Raw genomic sequence first — 19983 nt, 5'->3', positions numbered from 1 at the left:
AAATTATTTGTGGTGACCAACTGAAAGAGAGTTAAAAATAGGTGAGCCGACCATTTCATTGACTGTAATAACGTTAACAGTTTCTCTGATTTGCCAGGGCATAACTTTTCAGAGCACAGATTAAAGTTCTACAAAACAATCTTCATGATGATGAAATGTGACAATCTTCACTGTTTTTATCTTCAGTTTTTACTTTTGTTTTTCTTTGTGTTGTTTAAGAGCATTGGGAAATGTCCAGTATTTTGCCTTTTCCCCCAGTCACCTCTTTTGAACTTGTTGAATATCTTATCTTTCCAGGAGCTGTGTATATTTGTACAGAGGATACTTTTCCAAATAAACGATTACAGGAATTGATTGCCTTTCAATCCATGTTACGAACTGAAGTGCCGCCCGATGTTGTCAACAATATTAAGTTTGGTAACAACATTTTTATTGAACATGTTGCAGATGTGGTAAGTCCAACATCAACAAGTAGTTCTTTTGCCTGTAATACTTTCCATGATCGTAAAAATGTCCAAATGAAAAACTAATGTAATAAGATTGGTTTGAATAAATCTCTTTAATTTGATAACAGATTACAGTGTGATACACTAGCACAGGCATTCCAAACTGTGGGAGTTTGTTCTGAAATTTGGCTGCCCAAACTGAAGATCCACCATTATCCAAAGGTTAATGTTGCCTTTTGTGATTGGTATGGAGATAATGCACTAGTTCATCTTGACTGTGAATCAAAAAGAGCAGTCGCATGATTTTTGTGGGCTGCCTTACAAGGTGCTGTGCCAATTTTAAAAAGTCAGATTAGCCTCTTCACAAACTATCTGGTTATAAAATTATTGGCAACAAGGGGACTTGGGGATATAGTGGTAATGTTGTTAGACTGGTAATCAAGGCTTAGGTTTGTGTTCTAGGGACATAGATTCAATTCCCACCACAACTGCTGTTGAAATTTAAATTCATTTTCAGAAAATGTGGAATTTACGTAATGGTAACCATGAAATTATCATTGATTGTTGTTAAAATGTCATCTACCTCAACAACAGACTTTAGGGAAAGCAATCTGCCAACTCTAACCTGGTCTGGCCTGCATTTGTCTCCAGACTTAACAAGTTGACTTTTGAACTGAATGACTTGCATTTCTGAGAGCAGTAAAGGGTAATTAGGACAGACAACAAATGGTGGCCTTGCAAAAGACCCCCACATTTCATGAAATAGCATAAAAATTGCTGTATTAAGTATATTTTAGAAAAATGTCTACTTTTTGTTTTTGACAGGAGTCCTTAAATCACTGCATTAGCAAAAGACTACCAATCTTACTGTCACGAGGCTTGATACGCCTAGTGGTGATTGATTCAATTGCAGCTTTATTCAGATGTGAATTTGGAGTCAGCGATTCGATTGCCAAGGCCAAATATCTTCAGAAAATTGGAGCCATGCTCCACCACCTCAGCCATCAGTTCAGTAGTCCTGTCATCTGTATCAATCAGGTATGACTTTTCAAACTAATATTTAATTCACATTATTTAAACACTTAGCTACACATTTTGCACATTTGCAACTCCTAACCTGCACCCCCCCAAACTAAAGGGCAAGGTGCACATATTACCAACACTTCTACATTTTCCTCCAAGTCTTTCTCAATGCTGCTTTTTATATTGTTACTATTAAAATCATGGAAGTTCCTGACTAAAGGCACTAAGATGGTTCAAAACCCCTCTCGGAAATAAATTACACCTTTGACACTGACTCCCCATCTTGAAAATATAAAATAATAGTATAAAGATAAATACAAGACAATAGGCTTTGTTTTTAATGGAAAACGTACTAGGATTATGAAATATATTGTCTTAGACATTTTAGATGAGATAGATAGTAAATGTAGATAAAATTACCATGATTACCATCTGTTTAGTACTGGAACTATGGTAGTATTTTCAATCACCAAAATTAAAAAGGATGATTCAGCTGCTGTACCATTAGAAGTAATCAATTCATCATGGCAGATAAAACACAAACATTTATAATAATTGTATTATGTAACCAATAATTTATGTCAAGAAAATAAACTACACAAGGATAAAAGTTGGTTTTGATCTTATCCAGTGCAGAATTGAGACATTTTCACCTGCAAGTTGTCGAGATGGTATTTTGTTTTACTTCACAAGGTGATCTCTAGTATTTCTCTCTTGCCTTCAGTGTTGAAGTAAATTGAGTATAAGGTATATTTAACCAAGTAAGCTTAGGACAATGTAACAAGAACAATTAATTTTTCTGTTTATCTCTTACAGATTGCAGACGTGGTAAATGACTCTCATTTGGCTCAGGGTAATTTTGGGCAAGTATATTTTTCTGAAAGCTTTCATTTGCATGTTATGAATTCATTTTGTTGAATGAGAAAATTAATAGGATCAAATGGAGTAGAGGCAAGATGGGATCAAGGAGTTAATCATGGATAAATATTGGTCATTTCCAGAGGAATAGAATTCAAAAAGAGGGAAATTGTGTAGTCTAACCAAGGTTCTGTGAATCATTTGGTGTACTATGCATTTTTCTGGTCTCCATATTACATAAGAACAGGAAAGCACCAGAGACGGTGCAAAAGTAATTAACATATCAGAACTGAGACCTTACAACTGTACAACTGGGAACTTTAGACCTGTGAGTCTGACTTTGGAGTTGTTGGAGTTGATTCTGAAAAATAGGATTTATATGCATCTGAGAGGCAAGGAATAATTAGGGATAGTCAGCATGGTTTTGTACAAAAGAAATCGTGTCTCACAAACTTGATTGAGTTTTTTGAGGAAGTAACCAAGAAGATTAGATTATTTACAGTGTGGAAACAGGCCCTTCGGCCTAACAAGCCCACACCGACTCTCCAAAGAGCAACCCACCCAGACCCATTCCCCTACATTTACCCCTTCACCGACACTACGGGCAATTTAGCATGGCCAATTCACCTAACCTGCACACATTCTTGGACTGTGGGAGCAAACCAGAGCACCCGGAGGAAACCCACGTAGACATGGGGAGAATGTGCAAACTCTACACAGACAGTTGCCTAAGGCGGGAATTGAACCCAGGTCTCTGGCGCTGTGAGGCAGCAGTGCTAACCACTGTGCCACCGTGCCGCCCAGGATCGAGGACAGAAAGGCGATGTTGTTTACTTAGACTTTAGTAAAACCTTTGACAAGGTTCCATGTGGTAATCTAATTAGTAATTTGAGATCACATGGGATTCATGGTGACCTTGCCAATTCAACCCAAAATTGGCTTAACAGCAAGATACAGAGAGTGGTGGTGAAGGGTTGTTTTTTGGACTGGAGGCCTATTGTCATTGATTGCAACCATACTAAGCTATACTTTGAACTCTGTACCTTTCCATATTGACTGTCTTCCTTCAACTATTTTACTATGCCCTGCTCTTTCTATTTGAATCCATGTCTATTCAACCAATGCATCTGCAATGGACTCTGGAATGAATTAATTATTATTTTCTCTGGCCTGAGGTTGCATCCTGGTCTTGATTGATATGGCACCTCAATGTAAAATGTTCTGTAATTTTCAAATTTGTTTAGATAGTTACCAGGTACTTTGTAGACTGACTATGCCCTATTTTCAACTCTAGCCTTGAATTAATATATCTGTTGATACTGAAAGCATAATAGCAAGTCATGTATGATTCAAACGTCAGCAGACCAAAAACAATATTGTTTATTTGTTGTAAAACTGCACAGCTAGCCACTAAACACATTCCTTCCTGGCTGCCAGTGCCAGCACAAGATCAATCCAACATAATCCAAAATAATTCTATATCTTATTGATAAATGCTGACTTTTAGATCCCATATCTAGTTAACATGACAACCTATTTTCATTTACGTAATGACCCCTGTCTCCATCCCTACTACAATGTTTCCTTTATTCGTTCTTGCATTGTGGAGGTCACTGACTCAGCCAAATTTGCCCTTGAGAAGGTGGTAATGAACTGCCTTTTTGAACTGCTGCTGTCCTCCAAGTGGTACTGTTAAGTAGGGAAATCCAAGGTTTTGACTGAACAATAGTGAAGAATCATGATATAATTCCAAGTCAGGATAGTGTGTAGTTTGGAAGAGAACTTGCAGTATCTGTTACTTTTTTTGGTGTTCCAAATGTAGAAAGTGCTATTGGAGTAGTCTTGATGAGTTATTGCAGTGCATCTAGTAGTTGATGTACACTGCTACCATTATGTATTGCAGCGAAGAGAGTGAATGTTGAAGGTGTTGGTTAATATGTCAATGATGTGCATTCCATTACTCTCCTGCCTTGTGCCTCATAGCTGTTGGATGGGCATTGGGAAGACAAGAAGTGCTGAGCTTGATGAATAATTCCTAGCCTTGACCAGCTCTTGTAGCCACAGTATTTATATTGCTGGTTCAGTTCAGCCATTGGTAATCCACAGCATGTTTTTAGTTGGGAATTCAGTAATGGTAATGCTATTCATCGTCAAGAGGCAATCGATCCATTCTTCTTTGTTGGACATGGTTCACAGGTGCCAGGCAATGACCCTGAATGTTACTTTCCATCTGGGATGTTGTCCAAGTTTTGCTGCAATACAAGCACCAACTGCTTCAGTATCTAAGGAGTGGCAAATGGTGCTGAATATTGTCGACTCGTCGGTGAACATTCCACTTCTGACCTTATGATGGAAGGAAAGTCATTGAAACAACTGAAGATGGTTGTGCCTAGGACATTACCTGAGGAACTCCAGCAGTGATACTCTGGAGCTGAGATGATTAACTTTCAAAAACCACAACCATCTTCCTTTGTGTTCGATATGATTCTAATTAACTGAGTTTTATCCTGATTCCTGTTGACTCTAGTTTTTCTAGCGCTTCTTGATGCCATACTCTGTCAAGTGCTACCTTAATGTCATGGGAAGTCACTCTCACCTCACCTCTGGGGTTCAGTTATTTTGTCCATGTTTGGACCAAGACTGAATGGCCCTCGTGGAACCCAAATGGAGTATCAGTGAACAGACTATTCCACTACTAACAACACTATCCATCACTTTGATTGAAAGAAGTTTGACAGCTTGGTAATTAATGGGGTAAAACACTAAATCATGTTTCTGCCATTTCTAGACTTAACTTTGCTACATATTCTCAATGATTACCTAATTTTCATAATCCCTAACTGAATGAGTAAATTTCATAGCTGTTTTGTACCAAATCCCTCTCACCATTTTATTCGAACCCTCGCTGATTTTTGTTTATTTTTCTTTTATTCTTTTATCAACTTTTGTTTAGAGCAGTTAACTAGGAACTAAAGATAATTTTTGGGCTTTGAGTAACAGCTTGTGTTAAAAGGAACACAGACCAAACAAGCTTTTGTGTATTCATGAGGCTCAGCCTGGAAATTAATTGCAACTGCACTCCTGATCAAAGCGTTCTGCAGATGTTTTGTCACTGGAGAAGAGCATTATCAGATAGCAGAGGTTAGCTATTTATGAGGTTGGTACTTGGGAATTAGTTCCAGCAAGTCTAGCAGAGACTTTGTGCTCAAGCAGATGGCAGATGTTGAATGGCAACTGGGACCTCATGGAGGTGACAGTCTATCAGGGAGGATTGGGTTTTGGACAGTGTTTTTGCAGAGAAGGAATCCAGCTGTTGCTGCAACGTATAAAAAGCTGAAAGCTCCTTATCTATCCTCCTATGAGCAGTTCTTGGAAGCTCAGAGAATAGAAGACTAAGTTATAATTATTACCATTTTTATCCAAATTAACTGTAAAGGTGACCCTGATCAACATCTTCAGAAAATCAACCAAGAAACCATCATTTATGCCTGTGGAACAACACATTATGAAAACTATTTGAGTAATCTGGCCAATTTTGTTGTTTTCTTTTATTTTTGCCTTATCTGTGTTTGTTTGACTGTCTATCTCCTTTTGTGTGAATGGGCGGAAAACGAAGGTTTTTGGATTTGTAGCATTGACTAATCAGATTACTTTATCTAATTTTGCTCTCCTAAAATTTCTATATTGCTAATAAATTTCAATGTCTTTTGTTTAAAATACAAACCAGTGTCTGGAGTTGATTATTCACAGAATCTGGGATTAGTTATGCAAAATGTCTAGTTAGGAACTATTAGGGTCAATTTTGAGAATCTTTGAAGGTTTTAATTTTACTGTGTTGTGTCGAGAGGTTGAAAGCCTGACTTCACAGTCATACAGCATAGAAACGGGCCCTTTGGCTGTCATGTTAATGCCAAACAACAACCACTAAACTACATTAATCCCATTTACATGCACTTGGTCCATTGTTGACTACACCCTGGCATTTTAAGTGCCCATCCAGAAATACCTTCCTCTCCCACCCTCCAGGCAGCATGTTCCATTATTTCTACCACCCTCTTATTGAAAATTTATTTTCCTTTAAACCACTTACTCCTCACCTTAAATTTATGCCCTTTTTAGTTTTAGACATGTCTGCCACGGGGATAAGATTCTGACAATCTACTCTGTTCTCTAACTACTATAATTTTGTGTTTCTCAATCACTCCTCAGCCTGTTCTGTTCCAGGGAAAATAAACACAGTCTCTCCTCACAACTGAGACTTTCCATCCCAAGCTACATCCAGGTGAATCTCCTCTCACACTTTTTCAATCCTTCCAATAATGTGGTAACCAGAACTGCACGCAGTATTCCATCTGTGGCCAAACCATATTTATAAATTTGTTGCAAGACTTCCTTCCTCCTGTATTCTATGTCCTGGCTAATGAAAGCAAACATTCCATGTACAGCCATCACCATTCTGTCCACATGTGCTGACCCCTTCAGGAGTCTTATGAACTTGTACACCAAGGTCCCTATATTCATTAGTACTCCCTAGGGACCCACATTCATGTGTATATCCTTTCCATATTTTTCTCAAAATTCAACACCTCCCACTTACAAGGTTAAATTCCATCTGCCACTGCTCTGCGCAATTTACCAGCTGATCAATATCAGACTGTAGCCTAAGATAATCCTCCTCCTCATCAACAACACCAACAATTTTCGTGCCATCTGCAAACTTATTACTTATCCTTCTACATTTTGGTTCGCTGTCTGATACCGGGTCATAACAATTTGACATGGACCTTGAATGATTTCTACAGGTTTCAAAATATCTTCAGGATTTCTGTACTTCTTTACATGTTATTCTATGACTTTGCCACTTAAAATCTCTTCACTTTTAAGCCCTGAAGTCCTGTGCTAACTCCTTTTTTCAACTCTGGTCTCTGTCAGTTCCCCACTCATCCCTCTCCCCATCTCATTATTCTCCTTGTTGGCTGTGCTTTCTCTCACCTTGCCCAGTACTCCATTGGTATTTAAACCATCTATCTTCCGAAGCAGTTTATCTTCAAATGCCTTTTGAAAGCCGGATCTTGAGTCATGCTTTTGAATATTTCATCTATTTTGTCTTTTATCTGATTGAAACTGTTACATTTTTGCAATTGTAAACTAAAATAGATCCATATATATATTTGCCTGTTGTAGACTGTGGTTTATAATAAATCTCCACACAGCAAATATCAATATCAGTATTTTGTGTCAGAGTAGAAAACCATATTTGTCCTCTTTCCATCTCTGCATTAAGTTGTGATTTCAGACAAGTCAACAAAGTAAGGGCTGAAGCAATAATGAGGAATGTCCTCACAAGTAGAGCCAGGAAGATACTCGTTTGTTCACTCAGGACCTCTTAAGTCTACATATCAAATGAAGAGGAAGAAATATCAGATTGAAGTTCCTCAAAGTTGTATAAGATGATTTATTTGAAAAAGAAACTTGTTAGATTTGTGAAGCATGCAATATTTAAGGTTATTCAGAGTGTTGCATAGTAACCTTTTGAAAGGAAGGGCTGTATTTTATAAATGTGTGATTATATTGCTGTATTTATGTCTGTTACAATTGTTTTCCAGCTTATTAGATAAAAAAGTGCTACCAGCTCTGGGTGTGACTTGGTCCAATCAGCTCTTGATGAGGCTAATGGTTAGTCGGACACAACTCTGTGTTGAAGGCAAATTTCCTGTCAACAAAGCCTGTATCTTGAATTCTGGGACTGTCCTACGCAGAATGGAAATCATTTTTGCACCTCATCTTCCTCAATCATTCTGCAACTATATAATCTGCAAGGAAGGGGTAAGGGGAATAAGGAAAGTAGGACTATAACCGGGGCCATTGGAAAATCTGTATTTTCTTTCTCCTCTATTTTTATTTTTCCCAAACTTATTTTCAGTATTTTCTGAAAGCAAAATATTGTGGATGCTGGAAATCTGAAATAGGAACAGAAGGTTCTGGAGAAACTCAGCAAGTCTGGCAACATTTGTTGTGAGAAATAGAGCTTGGAACTTTCCGAAGAATAACCTTTGGACTGTTATTTTTATTTTCTCCCACAGATTGTGCCAGACCTGCTGGTTTCTTAGCATGTTCTGTTTCCCCTCAATACTCTTGCTTCATTGCCAGTCACCGTTCATATACAAATGAATTTAATATTGCTGGCTGGTCCAGTCTGCCCAAAAGAAGTCACTCTGTTTCATTTAAAGGGTCTGACTTTAACCAATATAGATCAATATGGCAGTTCTAGAAGGGTCACCATTTCTAGTTCCATTAATTGTGTTAATTTCTAATCATTGCATTGCTGAAAGTTCTGCTTATATGAAATTAAATAGGCAGATTTTATCAAAATATTATTAACATTTTATTACATTATTTTGCAAGTTTTCTCTGACTGTAGTAACATTATGTACCTAAGATATGACATTCCTAATATTCAAAATATTCTTTTCTCCCCCCATTCGACTGCTGTAATGCTCTGATTTTTCTGATGTCTTGACAAACTTTCAGAGTCTGGGTCTTTAAAATCAGAACCTCCTTTTTTTTTTAGAAACTGTGAATTAATCCTTTTAAAAATTCTTCCAATGGGGGTTACGTAGTAAGTCAACATTTTCAATCCTAAGTTGTTCTTTGATATCTGCTGCATTGCATGAAAATTGATAAAGAATTCTCAAGCTGATTAGTCAGTCATGGTACTAAACATGTGACTGTTGTATGTTCTACGAGCTAGTCTTTGAAAAAATTAACTTCTACAATATAGATTTTGTTTCTTTAAAATTATAGTAAATATGCAAAATACTTCCAAACTACTCTTAGTTCAAGGATAATCTCATTTTTGATTGATCAACATTCAATGATCACTTCTTTTCTTTGCAAATGATTTAAATTATTGCCGTTTAAATAAAAGTTTTATGTGCTTTAGAACCAGTATTCCAACTTAAATAAGACTGCTCCCTCCAAATGGTCAGTTGCTGATTAAACATTAAACAGAAATGATTGTGATATTTAAAGAAGATTCTGCAACACAGCAGATGATCTTTGATCAGATCCAAATGTTGAGTTCAATAAGCAAACAAAATCCCTAATATTAATAATTTAATTGAAATACCCTATTTGAGACCAATAGAATGTAGAGTTGACTTTTATTTTCTGAAAAAGTTTCCTGTTATTACACATGTCCTACAGTATAGACAGTATATATACAGTAATTATCTTCTGGTCACCTGTATGCATTTACTTTACATGCTGATTTCTTACATTAACCAAATCACAAAAGCCATAAATATTACTTTGCACAGTCTAAATTATTTAAAACAATAATATTGATTTCTAACCCCTGAAGCTGTGCTAGCTGCTCACGTGAAATGTTTATTATCTGTCAGGGTAAATTTAATTTCTGCATTATGAAGGCCTTTCCAGTACTAACAGAAGTAAGGGAACTGATTCCAGGGTTGTCAGTGGGTTTAATTGTTGTTTCAAGCATACAAGCTGAATTCTCCTTGGATGTATTTTTCAGATTTGTAATAAAATGTTAGAATTACGTTTATCCAGAATAAATCCGGGCTGTTAAATTGGTAATATAATCATAATGCAGTTTACACATACACTGCAATGTAAAAGTGCAAGTTCATGATTTGTGAAGTAGTACTTTTATATATGTATATATCAAAATAAATCAAAGGTTTGCAGACATCTGTTCCAATAGTTATTTTGTCATTTAGATAACTTGGAAGAAATACTGATGCAACATGTGGTGGTTTTCTGGTCTCAGTATTTGCTGAACACTTATTTTTGGGTAGCTTTTTGGGAGGTTAATGGTGGGATTTGATCATGGTGGTCTGGGTGTGCAATGGTGGCCTGTTGCCTTTAATGCTATTGTTAGCAAATTCCTGTGCAACTTATGCGATAAGGAGAGAGCTCATTTCTTTGGAACCTGTGCTGAATAAATGCAGTCTTTCCCTATTCAGCTTACTCTTAGTACCTCATTCTACCCATCATTAGATCAAAGGAAGAGGATAAAAAAGTTGCAGAAAAATTAGTTAGCCTGAGAATTTGGAGCATTTTCACATTCACCTAAGGACGACCAAGAAACTGATCAAGGTAGCATAGAATGAATGTAAGCTAGCATGGAAGATAAAGATGGACTGTTAAAAGATGTCACTGCTGAGTTAAAAGGAGAAGATTGGCAAAGGCAAATGTGAGTCCATTACAGGTAGAAATGTGAGAATTTACAGTTAGAAATAGGGACATGGCAGAGAAGCTAAATAATTACTTTGGGTTGGAATCTTAACAGGCTCTGAACAGCATGGCTATCAAGATAAGTGGTAGATTCGGGTGAGATGGCTGTGTCTTGCATTGCCATTTGCCAGTCAGACAACCAGGCAGATGGTCCTGCTAAACAGCAGACCTCAGGTGACAGCGTGTACATCCGTGTGTGTGCCAGGTCAGTTTAGCACTTGCACCACATGGCCTTTATGCCAGGCAGATTGAATCTGCAGCAAGCAATGCAACATGTCATAACGTCACAGGGGAGTTGCCTCCAGTACAGTTCATGGGCATACTTATTTGGTTTTGGGGGAGGATAGTGTGGAGTGAGGGTTTATCCAGGCTTTGAACATGTACACAACTTGGTTGATTCTTTAATTTAGATGTGGGCATTGCTGGCTGGGTCAACATTTATTACTCATCCCCAATTGCCCCTTGATTTAAGTGGCTCACTCGGGCCATAGAGGAATCTAGAGGATAATTAAAAGTTATTGCTATGGATCTGAATCATGTGCAGGCCAGACTAGTTAAGGATGGCAGATTTCCTTCCCTAAAAGGTTCCTGAGATGGGATTTTATGTACAAATGTGTATTGTGAGGATAATTCAGAGGTTTCTGGGGAATTTGGACAGGCTGAGTGAGCAAGTAGGTCATTGTGAAAGGAATATAACATGGATAATGTGATGATGAACAGAGTGTTTCTTGAATACTTCCCAATCTTTTACCATTTCTGTCCAAATGAACGTTGGTATCCTTGTTCATAAGTCATTGAAAGCTAATCTGCAAGTGTAGTTGCAGTTAGGAAGGCAAGCAGAATGTTGGCCTTTCCTGTGAGAGAATAAGAGTACAGGAGCAAAGATATCCTACTTCAATTGTGTGGAACCTAGTTGACACTGTAGCTGGAACATTGTATGCACATCTTGGTTCCCTTGTTTAAGGAAGGATATACGCCATAGGTGTATATTTAAAGTAGATTTAGCTAATACTGAAGAACTTTCTTTAAATTTGCTTCTTATCTTTTCATCTCGGCTGTCACTACTTCGTCATTAAGATACTGCAATTCAAAGCATGATGCAGCATAATTAACAAGTTATGTCATTGAGTATTAGCAAGCTTCTCCCAATCACTAAAATCATTGCTGTCTTGTTTCAAGGAAACTACAGACAATCCTAATGCCACTGTAGGATTTAACTTGGGTATTTGATGAGCAATGAATTAAGATTACTAAAATCATCTTTGTTGCTAACTTAAAGCTAAACTTTGGGGTTATTTTCCACAGATATTGTTTTGTAAGACTTTACGGTGAATGTAGAGAAAGTTAGGATTTTTTAAAATTGGAATAGCATTAAAGGTCAAAACCACAGATGTGCCATTCGATCTTGCATTTATAAAGAAGTGCAATTTTAATTCTAGAACCATACAATCCCTAGTGTGGAAGCAGGCCATTCAGACCATCGAGTCCACACCGACCCTCTGAAGAGCATCCCACCCAGACCCATCCCATCCCTGTAACCCTACATTTCCCATGGCTAACCTAGCCTGCACAAACCTGGACACAATGGGCAATTTACTGTCCACCTAACCTGCACATCTTTGGACTGCAGGAGGAAACTGGAGCACCAGGAGGAAACCCACGCAGATATAGGGAGAATGTGCAAAGTCCCCTCAGACTGTCGCCCAAGACTGGATTCCAACCCGGGTCCTTGGTGCCGTGAGGCAGCAGTGCTAACCACTGAGCCACCATGCTACCACCATTCTGTTAACTCATTCTTTTCCAAATCCAAAAAAAGCTTAAGTGTGATAAACCAATAGTATTACCATAGCTTTAATTTGGACCATCTAACAGAATTTGAATAACAGAATTCAGACATTCATAGTGTTATGGCACAGAGACCTTTTGGCCTATTATGCTGAACTTGCCTCCACCACACTTCCAAGCAGTGCATACCTAACTCTAGCTAATTTAGAAAATTTTTCTCACCTCATATTTGCTTCTTTTGCAAATCAGTTTAAATCAGTGCGCTCTAATTCTTCATCCTTTTTACGAGCAGGAACAGTTTACCTTATCTCGTCTATCCAGCTCCCTCATAAGTTTGAAAACCTCTATTGGATCTTCACTCAACCTTCTTTACAAGAAAAAGGATCACAACAACTTATATCTGTCCTCGTAGCTTAAATTTCTCATTCCTGGAACCATTCTTGTAAATTGTTTCTGTACTCCCTCCTTTCTACACTGTACAGAATGCAGAAGAAAGCAATTAGAAAAGCAAAAAAGGAGCGTGAAAAGGACTTACAACTGGATTAGGGCGAGTATCCTAAGATACATTTTATATTTAGGACAGCACAGTGGCTCAATGGTTAGCACTGCTGCCTCACAGCGCCAGGGACCTGGCTTTGATTGCAACGTCAGGCGACGGACTATGGAGTCTGCACATTCTCCCCATGTATGTGTGGGTTTCCTCCGGGTGCTCCAGTTTCCTCCCACAATCCAAGATGTGCGGGTCTGATGGATTGGTCATGCTAAATTGCCTATAGTGTTTGATACATTATTGAGAGGGAAATTGGCCTGGGTGGGTTACTCTTCGGAGGGTCAATGTGGACTTCTTGGGCCAAAGGGCCTGTTTCCACACTGTGGGGAATCTAATCTAATATTTTATAAATACAGTGAAGGGAAGAGGTTGACCAGGAAAAGAGGAGAGCCCATTAGGAACCAAGCTGGCAACCTGTTTGCAAAAGGTGTTAAATGAATACTTCTCTTTGGTCTTCACTCAGGAAAAGGAGAATGTATATACTGAATTCAGGAAAAGGGGGTGTAGGACCATTCAGCGCGGCCGGTTTGGCGCGACCCATTTCAGCACAGACCCATTTCGGCGCAGCTCTTATTTATTCCTTTTCAGGCTTAGTTGCAAGCATTAATGAAAGCAATAAAAAGGAAAATAATGTTTATCGTCTTCAGTAAAAATGTTAAAAAGAAAATAAAAATGAAAGAAATAAGGCAAATACAAAATTGTTGATGGCATTTTAATGAGTTTTATTTTATTTTAATAATTTGTATATTAATATGTTTTATTTTAAAATATTTTAATAATTTTAATAATAGTAGTTTAATAACTACTACTGAATAACTGCAAAGCAGTTCTGCGCCGAAATGTGTCGCGCCAAACCGACCGCGCCGAATGGTCCCACTCCGAGGAAAAGGGACTGTGAGGAACTTGCAGTTTGACATGGGAAATGGGGAGGTATTGAAGGCTCTGTCAGGCTTAACACAAAAGACCCCTGGCCCAGATGAATTGCTTTCCAGGCTGATGTGGGGAGACAAGGCAGGAAATTGCAGGGGTTCTGACACAAGTTTTTAATTCCTCGATGGCCACAGAGGAAGTGCCAGAGGACTGGAGGATGGCTAATCTGGTTCCACTTTTTAAGAGAGTTGGTAGAGATGAACCAGAAAATTACAGACCTCTGAGTCTCACATCAGTGGTCAGGAAATTACTGGAGAAAATTCTGAAGGAGCGAATTAATACCTGTTTGGAAAGGCATGGGTTAATTAGGGGTAGTCAGCATAGCTTGGTCAGAGAGAGATCATGCCTAACAAATTTGTTAAATGTTTTGAAAACACATCGTGTGTGGATGAGGGAAGTTTATTTGATGATGTTTATATGGATTTTAACAAAGCTTTTGATAAGGGAGACTGATTGAGGAGGTTAAAGCACTTGGAATTGAGGGAAATATGGAGAGATAGGTCAGAAACTCATATAAAGGGTAGTGGTAGAAGGCTGTTTGACTTGAGACTGGTGTCCAGTGGTATATCACAAGGATCAGTACTGGGACCTCATTTTTTGTTATGTACATAAATGATACAGATGAAAATGTGGGGGGAATATTAAGCAAATTTGCAAATGACACCAAGATTGGTAGAGTGGTTAATAGCGAAGAAGATGGTTGTAGGTTACAGGAAGGTATAGATAAGTTGGTAAGATGGGCAGACCAGCGGCAGATGGTATTTTACCAGGGTGATTTTGGAAGAAGAAACAAAATGAGGATGTATTATTGAGTGGCAGGAACAGATGGATCTTGGGGTAATTGTTCACAGATCTCTGAAATCAACAGAGCAAATGAATAGGATAGTTAAGAAGGCATATGGGACGCTTGATTTAATCAGTCGTGGTGTAGAGCATAAGAACAAGGAGGTAATGTTGGAGTTGTATAGAGTGTTGGTTAGGCCACAACTGGAGTACTGTGTGCAGTTCTGGTCACCTCACTACAGGAAGGATGTGATAGCACTAGAGGGAATACAGAGCAGGTTCACCAGGGTGTTGCCTGGGATGGGGAGATTAGATAGATTTGGATTGTTTTCTTTAGAGCAGTGAAAACTGAGGTGAACATGATTGAGGTGTATACGATTATGAGGGGTATGGACAGGGTGAATAGAGATTAGCTGTTCCCCTTAGTTGAAGGGTCAATCACAACAAGAGTGCATTGTTTCAGGTAAGGGGCAGGAGATTCAGAGGGGTTTTGGGAAGAAAACTGTTTCACTCAGCAGGTGGTGGGAATCTTGAATGCACTAACTTGGAAGGTAGTGGAGGCTGGAAATCTTAGAACTTGTTAAAAAAAAATTTGGATGAGTACTTCAAATATCACAACATTCAAGGATTTGGGACAAGTGCAAGAAATTAAGATAAGTGTACTTATAGTGGTAGTTGTGTCAGAGTAGGCTTGATTGACTGAAGGGCCTTTTCTGTGCTGTATGAATCTACTCCAGCTGAGGTATGGAGCATCTGATACACTGTCAACATCCACCTCCTTGCTCTTGTGCTCTTTTTAATGAAGCTGAAGGTATGTACACTTTAATTAATCACTCATACTGTTCTGCCATCATCAGTGATCTGGACACATTTCCAACCAGGTCCTTTTGTTGTTCCATCCTGTATAGAATTGAAACCCCCCCCCTTTTTTTTAATGTTTTTAATGTTCTTCCCATCAAAATGCATCACCTCCCACTTCTCTGCATTGAACCCTGTCTGCTACCCATCTACCCACTCCATCAACTTGCCTATATTCTTTCAGAGTTCTATACAGACCTCACAGTTTATAATTCTTCCAAGTTTTGAGTCATCTGCAAACTTTGAAATTGCCTCCTGCATTCAAAAATATAGGTCATTAATACATACAGTAATCAGAGAAAGCAAGAGTTCCAATACTGATCCCTGAGGAACTCATTTCAAACCTTCTTCAAGCCAGAAAAATATCTATTGGACCATTACTCTGTTTCCTATCACTCTGCCCGTTTTATATCCTTCTTACTACTTTCTTTTATTCCACATAATTTTCATGAGCGGTTGTGCGAGAGACACTATCAAATGACTTGTTTAAGTCCATGTACAACAATGTTACCCTCAATAAGCTTTTATGTTATCCCTTAATAAAACTAAGTCAAGCATGATTTTCCCTTTCAAAATCATGCTATTCCTAATCAGCTCTACTTTTTCTCTGTAATTTCCAATTCTATATCAAATAATTGTTTCTGGGAGCTTCCCCAACATTGAAAATAAACTTGGGGCTCTGATGAACAGTCATCTAGACTCAAAATATTAGCCTGCTTTCTCTCCATAGATGCTGCCTGGTCTACTGTGATCTCCAGCATTTTTTGTTTTCAATTGAAAATAAACTGACTGGTCTGTAATTGCTTTACTTATCCTTCTTGAACAAGGCTATAATGTTTGCAATTTTCCAATTTTCTGGCACCTCAGAGTCCAGGAAAGACTGAAGGGTTACAGCCAGTGCACCTACAATTTCCATACTTTTTTTTCAAAGTCCTCATCCAGTCCTGGTGCCATGTCGATTTTAACACTTGACTTTCTATACAGCACTTTATCTTGGTGAATTTTGAACTCTTATCAATTGCCTGTATTTCTCCACTTCTTCCTTCCAGAATAAAATTTTTAACGTTCTGGTAAATTGGGCTCATCTAAACCTTGTTAGAAAAGTGAAAATGGAGATTTGATTACAGGATTCAACTTGAGTATGTTTAAATCTGTCTGTTGTTTCATATAAACTGATTTAATAATTTCAAGAAACTTGTCCCACTGAAAGTTTTAGCTTGTGCAAACTTCTGAACTTTCATTCGAGTGGTGACTGCATAGACATCATAAATTGCTCATTGGTGCAAAGTCTTCAGGACTATTTTATTGAGTGAATTTGCCAATAAGACAGGTCTCAAGATATATAGGCATTGCTTTTGGTGTTCCATCACACACATTTATTTGTATGCCAGTATCCTTTAGCATCTATATCAAAACAATGTTCTGGCTGTTATATTAGGCATTAAAAATAACCTGTATTGAATCACTATTCTATTGCTAAACACCTATTCAAAAAGGACATAAAAATAAACCCAGTTCTTATAGGACAGTCAATTGAATCTAGGCTGTGGGAAAGCTTTCAAAGACAATAATACAGGACAAAAATAACGAAACTCTTGGTCAAATTTAGTTAACACCCTTGGTGGTTTTTTTTGACAAGGTAATGGAAAGGGTTGGCAGAGTCATGTGGTTGATATGGTATATTTTCAGGTTGGTGGATGTAGATATTAAAAAGGCTTTTGATGAAGTGCCTTGTCAGCAATGGTTGTCAGGGCCAATAGCCTTTTAGCTATTTTAGATTAGATTCCCTACAGTGTGGAAACAGGCCTTTCGGCCCAACCAGTCCATACTGACCCTTCGAAGAATAACCCACCCAGACCCATTTCCCTCTGACTAATGCACTTAGCACTACGGGCAATTTAGCATAGCCAGTCCACCTGAACTGCACATCTTTGGACTGTGGGAGGAAACCGGAGCATCCAGAGAAAACCCATGCAGACACAGGGAGAATGTGCAAACTCCACACAGTCACCCAAGGCTGGAATCGAACCTGGATCTGTGAGGCAGCAGTACTAACCACTGAGCCTTTGCTGTATCCATGTCTACAACTTCTTATAACAATCAAATGGGCTGAAGACTAGCAGGTGGGGACAACTCTGGTGACCTCAAGATTGCTCAGTACATCTAGCTGAAGATGGCTGCAAACATCTTATTCAGTATAAATGTAAAACACTTTACCAGTGTTGTGCATTGGAATAGGTGTGGATCTGGTTTCTCCAGTTAATTATTCAGCACCATTTGGACCTGGATGTGGCACATCTGCAGAGTTTTAAACTGATCCATTGCTTGGACTGCCTTATTGCATACTTACACCACTCACCTGTATTGTAATTTCATAGATTGCACTTTACGTTTTAATGTATGCTGGATACTGCTCTCCGTGTACTCTCCTTCACGTCTCATTAAGCCGGAGTTGGTTGTTTGGATAGATGGCAATGGTAGATTGAGGGAGTAGATTGGGTTGTTAGGTTATAGGCAGTGGTTAAATGCACTGCTGTTGCTCATGACGGACCACAACACTTTCTCCTTTGTTTATTCAGAATGAAACGTATTCAGCATGCTGGCAATGCCACAGCCTATGGAGCTTCACACTATCCTCTGTGTGGAATTTGAATTCATGTTTCCACAGCATTTATCAGGGACCCTGGATTACTAGTCTAGTTTGTTTACCACTGTGCTAGCATTCCCAGATAAGATGGAATTGGTGATGGGTGTTATATAGTACATGAACTGATGCAATAACAACTTATACTTTTACAACACTTTTCATGATACATGCTCAGGTGCTACACAACGTGTAGTTTATTTCTCAGGTAAAGCATACCATAGTTTTAAAGAATAGATCAGCTGCACAGCTGTAAGCAAAAGACACCTGATTTTTAAAAAATTGTTAAATCGGGTGTTGCAGAGCATAAGTGATGTATCAACTAAAAACAAAATAACTGATTACATGTGCTAGCTGAACAAAAGGTAGTTTAGATGCATGTAACAATTTTAAAAATTAAATTGCCAATTCTAAGGTACACTAATTATCGTTGCAAGTTTTTAATCATATTTTAAGGGCAGCTTGGTAGAATTTCAATTTTAAGATAAATATATCAAATCATAGAAATATAGAGCACAGGAAGCCAACTGACCTAGTGTGTCTGTTCCAGTGACTTGCAAAACAGGAAATTCGCTCTGTCTTGTGGTGCTAGCAGCACCATGAAGGCACACTTTCCTAACCTCACTCTCAACCTCAGATTAAACTCTCTCTACTACAAAGTATCTCATCTGGGACTATGATAACTTTCATAAATTAATCTTTTGCCTTTACTTATAAGAACTCAATTTCAAACAAACGAATCCATTTGATGTTAGTTACTAGTCTGAGTACATTGAGGATATATCCTGCATATTATGATTGCTATCACGGAAAGAACAAGGTTGTTTTCCTGGTAACGTAATAGCTAAGCTTTTGCAGTCAGTGCTGAAGGAATGGTGTATGTTTCTTGCTAAACTGACAGCTATCCACTACTGTCACATTCTTCTGAATTGCAACTTCTTGTCACCAAGTGTCTGATCCAGCACAGCAACCTCTATAGAAGATCTGTAACATGTGGAACAGGGCTCTCCTATCAGACAGAAAAACCAAAGAGTCTCAAAAATACAAATTAGATTTAAATCATCTACAAATTGTAGTAAAGTGAAACAATTCTAGGAGAAAGTGAGGACTGTAGTTGCTGGAGATCAGAGTCGAAGAGTGCGGTGCTAGAAAAACACAGCAAGTCAAGTAGTATCAAAGGAGCAGGAGAATCAACATTTTGGGCAGTCACGGAGGGAATAGCCTCTCTGAAATGCAGATAGAGGTGGGGAGGAAAATATATCTGGTGGTGTGGTCTGTTTGTAGGTGGCAGAAATAGCAGAGTGTGATGAGGTGTATCCAGAGGTTGGTGGGGTGGAAGGGGAGGATCAGCAGGGTTTACCACATCAGGTGCAATGGATGCAGTAGATGATATGTTACCACATTGGATGCATTGGGGAGACAGGCTGCCAACTTGTAGATTGTTTCAGAGAACATCTCTGGGACACCCACACTTAACAACCCCACTGCCCTATGGCTAAACACTAAATCCCCCTCCCACTCCGCCAAGGACATGTAAGATCTGGGCCTCCATCACCAAACCCTAACCACCTGATACATGGAGGAAGAACGCCTCATCTTCCATCTTGTGACCCTCCAACGACACAGGATCAATGTGGATTTCACCACATCCCCCATTTCCCCTCCCCCACCTTATCCAGGTCTCAAACTTCCAACTCAGCACCACTCTCTTGAATGGTCATACCTGTTCATCTTCCTTCTCATCTAAATGCTTCAGCTTCCTCTCCGATCTATCACTTTCACCCCCACCTTCATTCCCAGCTACCATCTCTCCTGCCCCACCCCCTCCCATTTATCTCTTAGCGTGC

The 19983-nt window shown here is 38.7% G+C and overlaps 1 protein-coding gene across 2 annotated transcripts in view; it reads left to right on the top strand.

The window, feature by feature from the left end:
• The window catches only part of xrcc3 (X-ray repair complementing defective repair in Chinese hamster cells 3), a 45472-nt gene that overhangs the window by 6588 nt on the left and 18901 nt on the right, over positions 1-19983 (top strand). The window contains exons 4-7 of one of the 2 annotated variants that reach the window (XM_043697518.1): positions 298-452; positions 1272-1484; positions 2286-2332; positions 7934-9537. In XM_043697518.1, coding sequence (XP_043553453.1) covers positions 298-452; positions 1272-1484; positions 2286-2332; positions 7934-8183 — 665 coding nt within the window. In that variant the 3' untranslated portion in view covers positions 8184-9537. Of the gene's footprint in view, positions 1-297; positions 453-1271; positions 1485-2285; positions 2333-7933; positions 9538-19983 lie in introns of those variants that run through there. The other variant, XM_043697520.1, reaches the window with a different exon arrangement.

Source organism: Chiloscyllium plagiosum, chromosome 10, assembly GCF_004010195.1.
Source record: "Chiloscyllium plagiosum isolate BGI_BamShark_2017 chromosome 10, ASM401019v2, whole genome shotgun sequence".
Taxonomy (NCBI): Eukaryota; Metazoa; Chordata; class Chondrichthyes; order Orectolobiformes; family Hemiscylliidae; genus Chiloscyllium; species Chiloscyllium plagiosum.
Note: the sequence above shows the minus strand (reverse complement) of the source record. Positions and strands in the feature narration are given on the sequence as shown.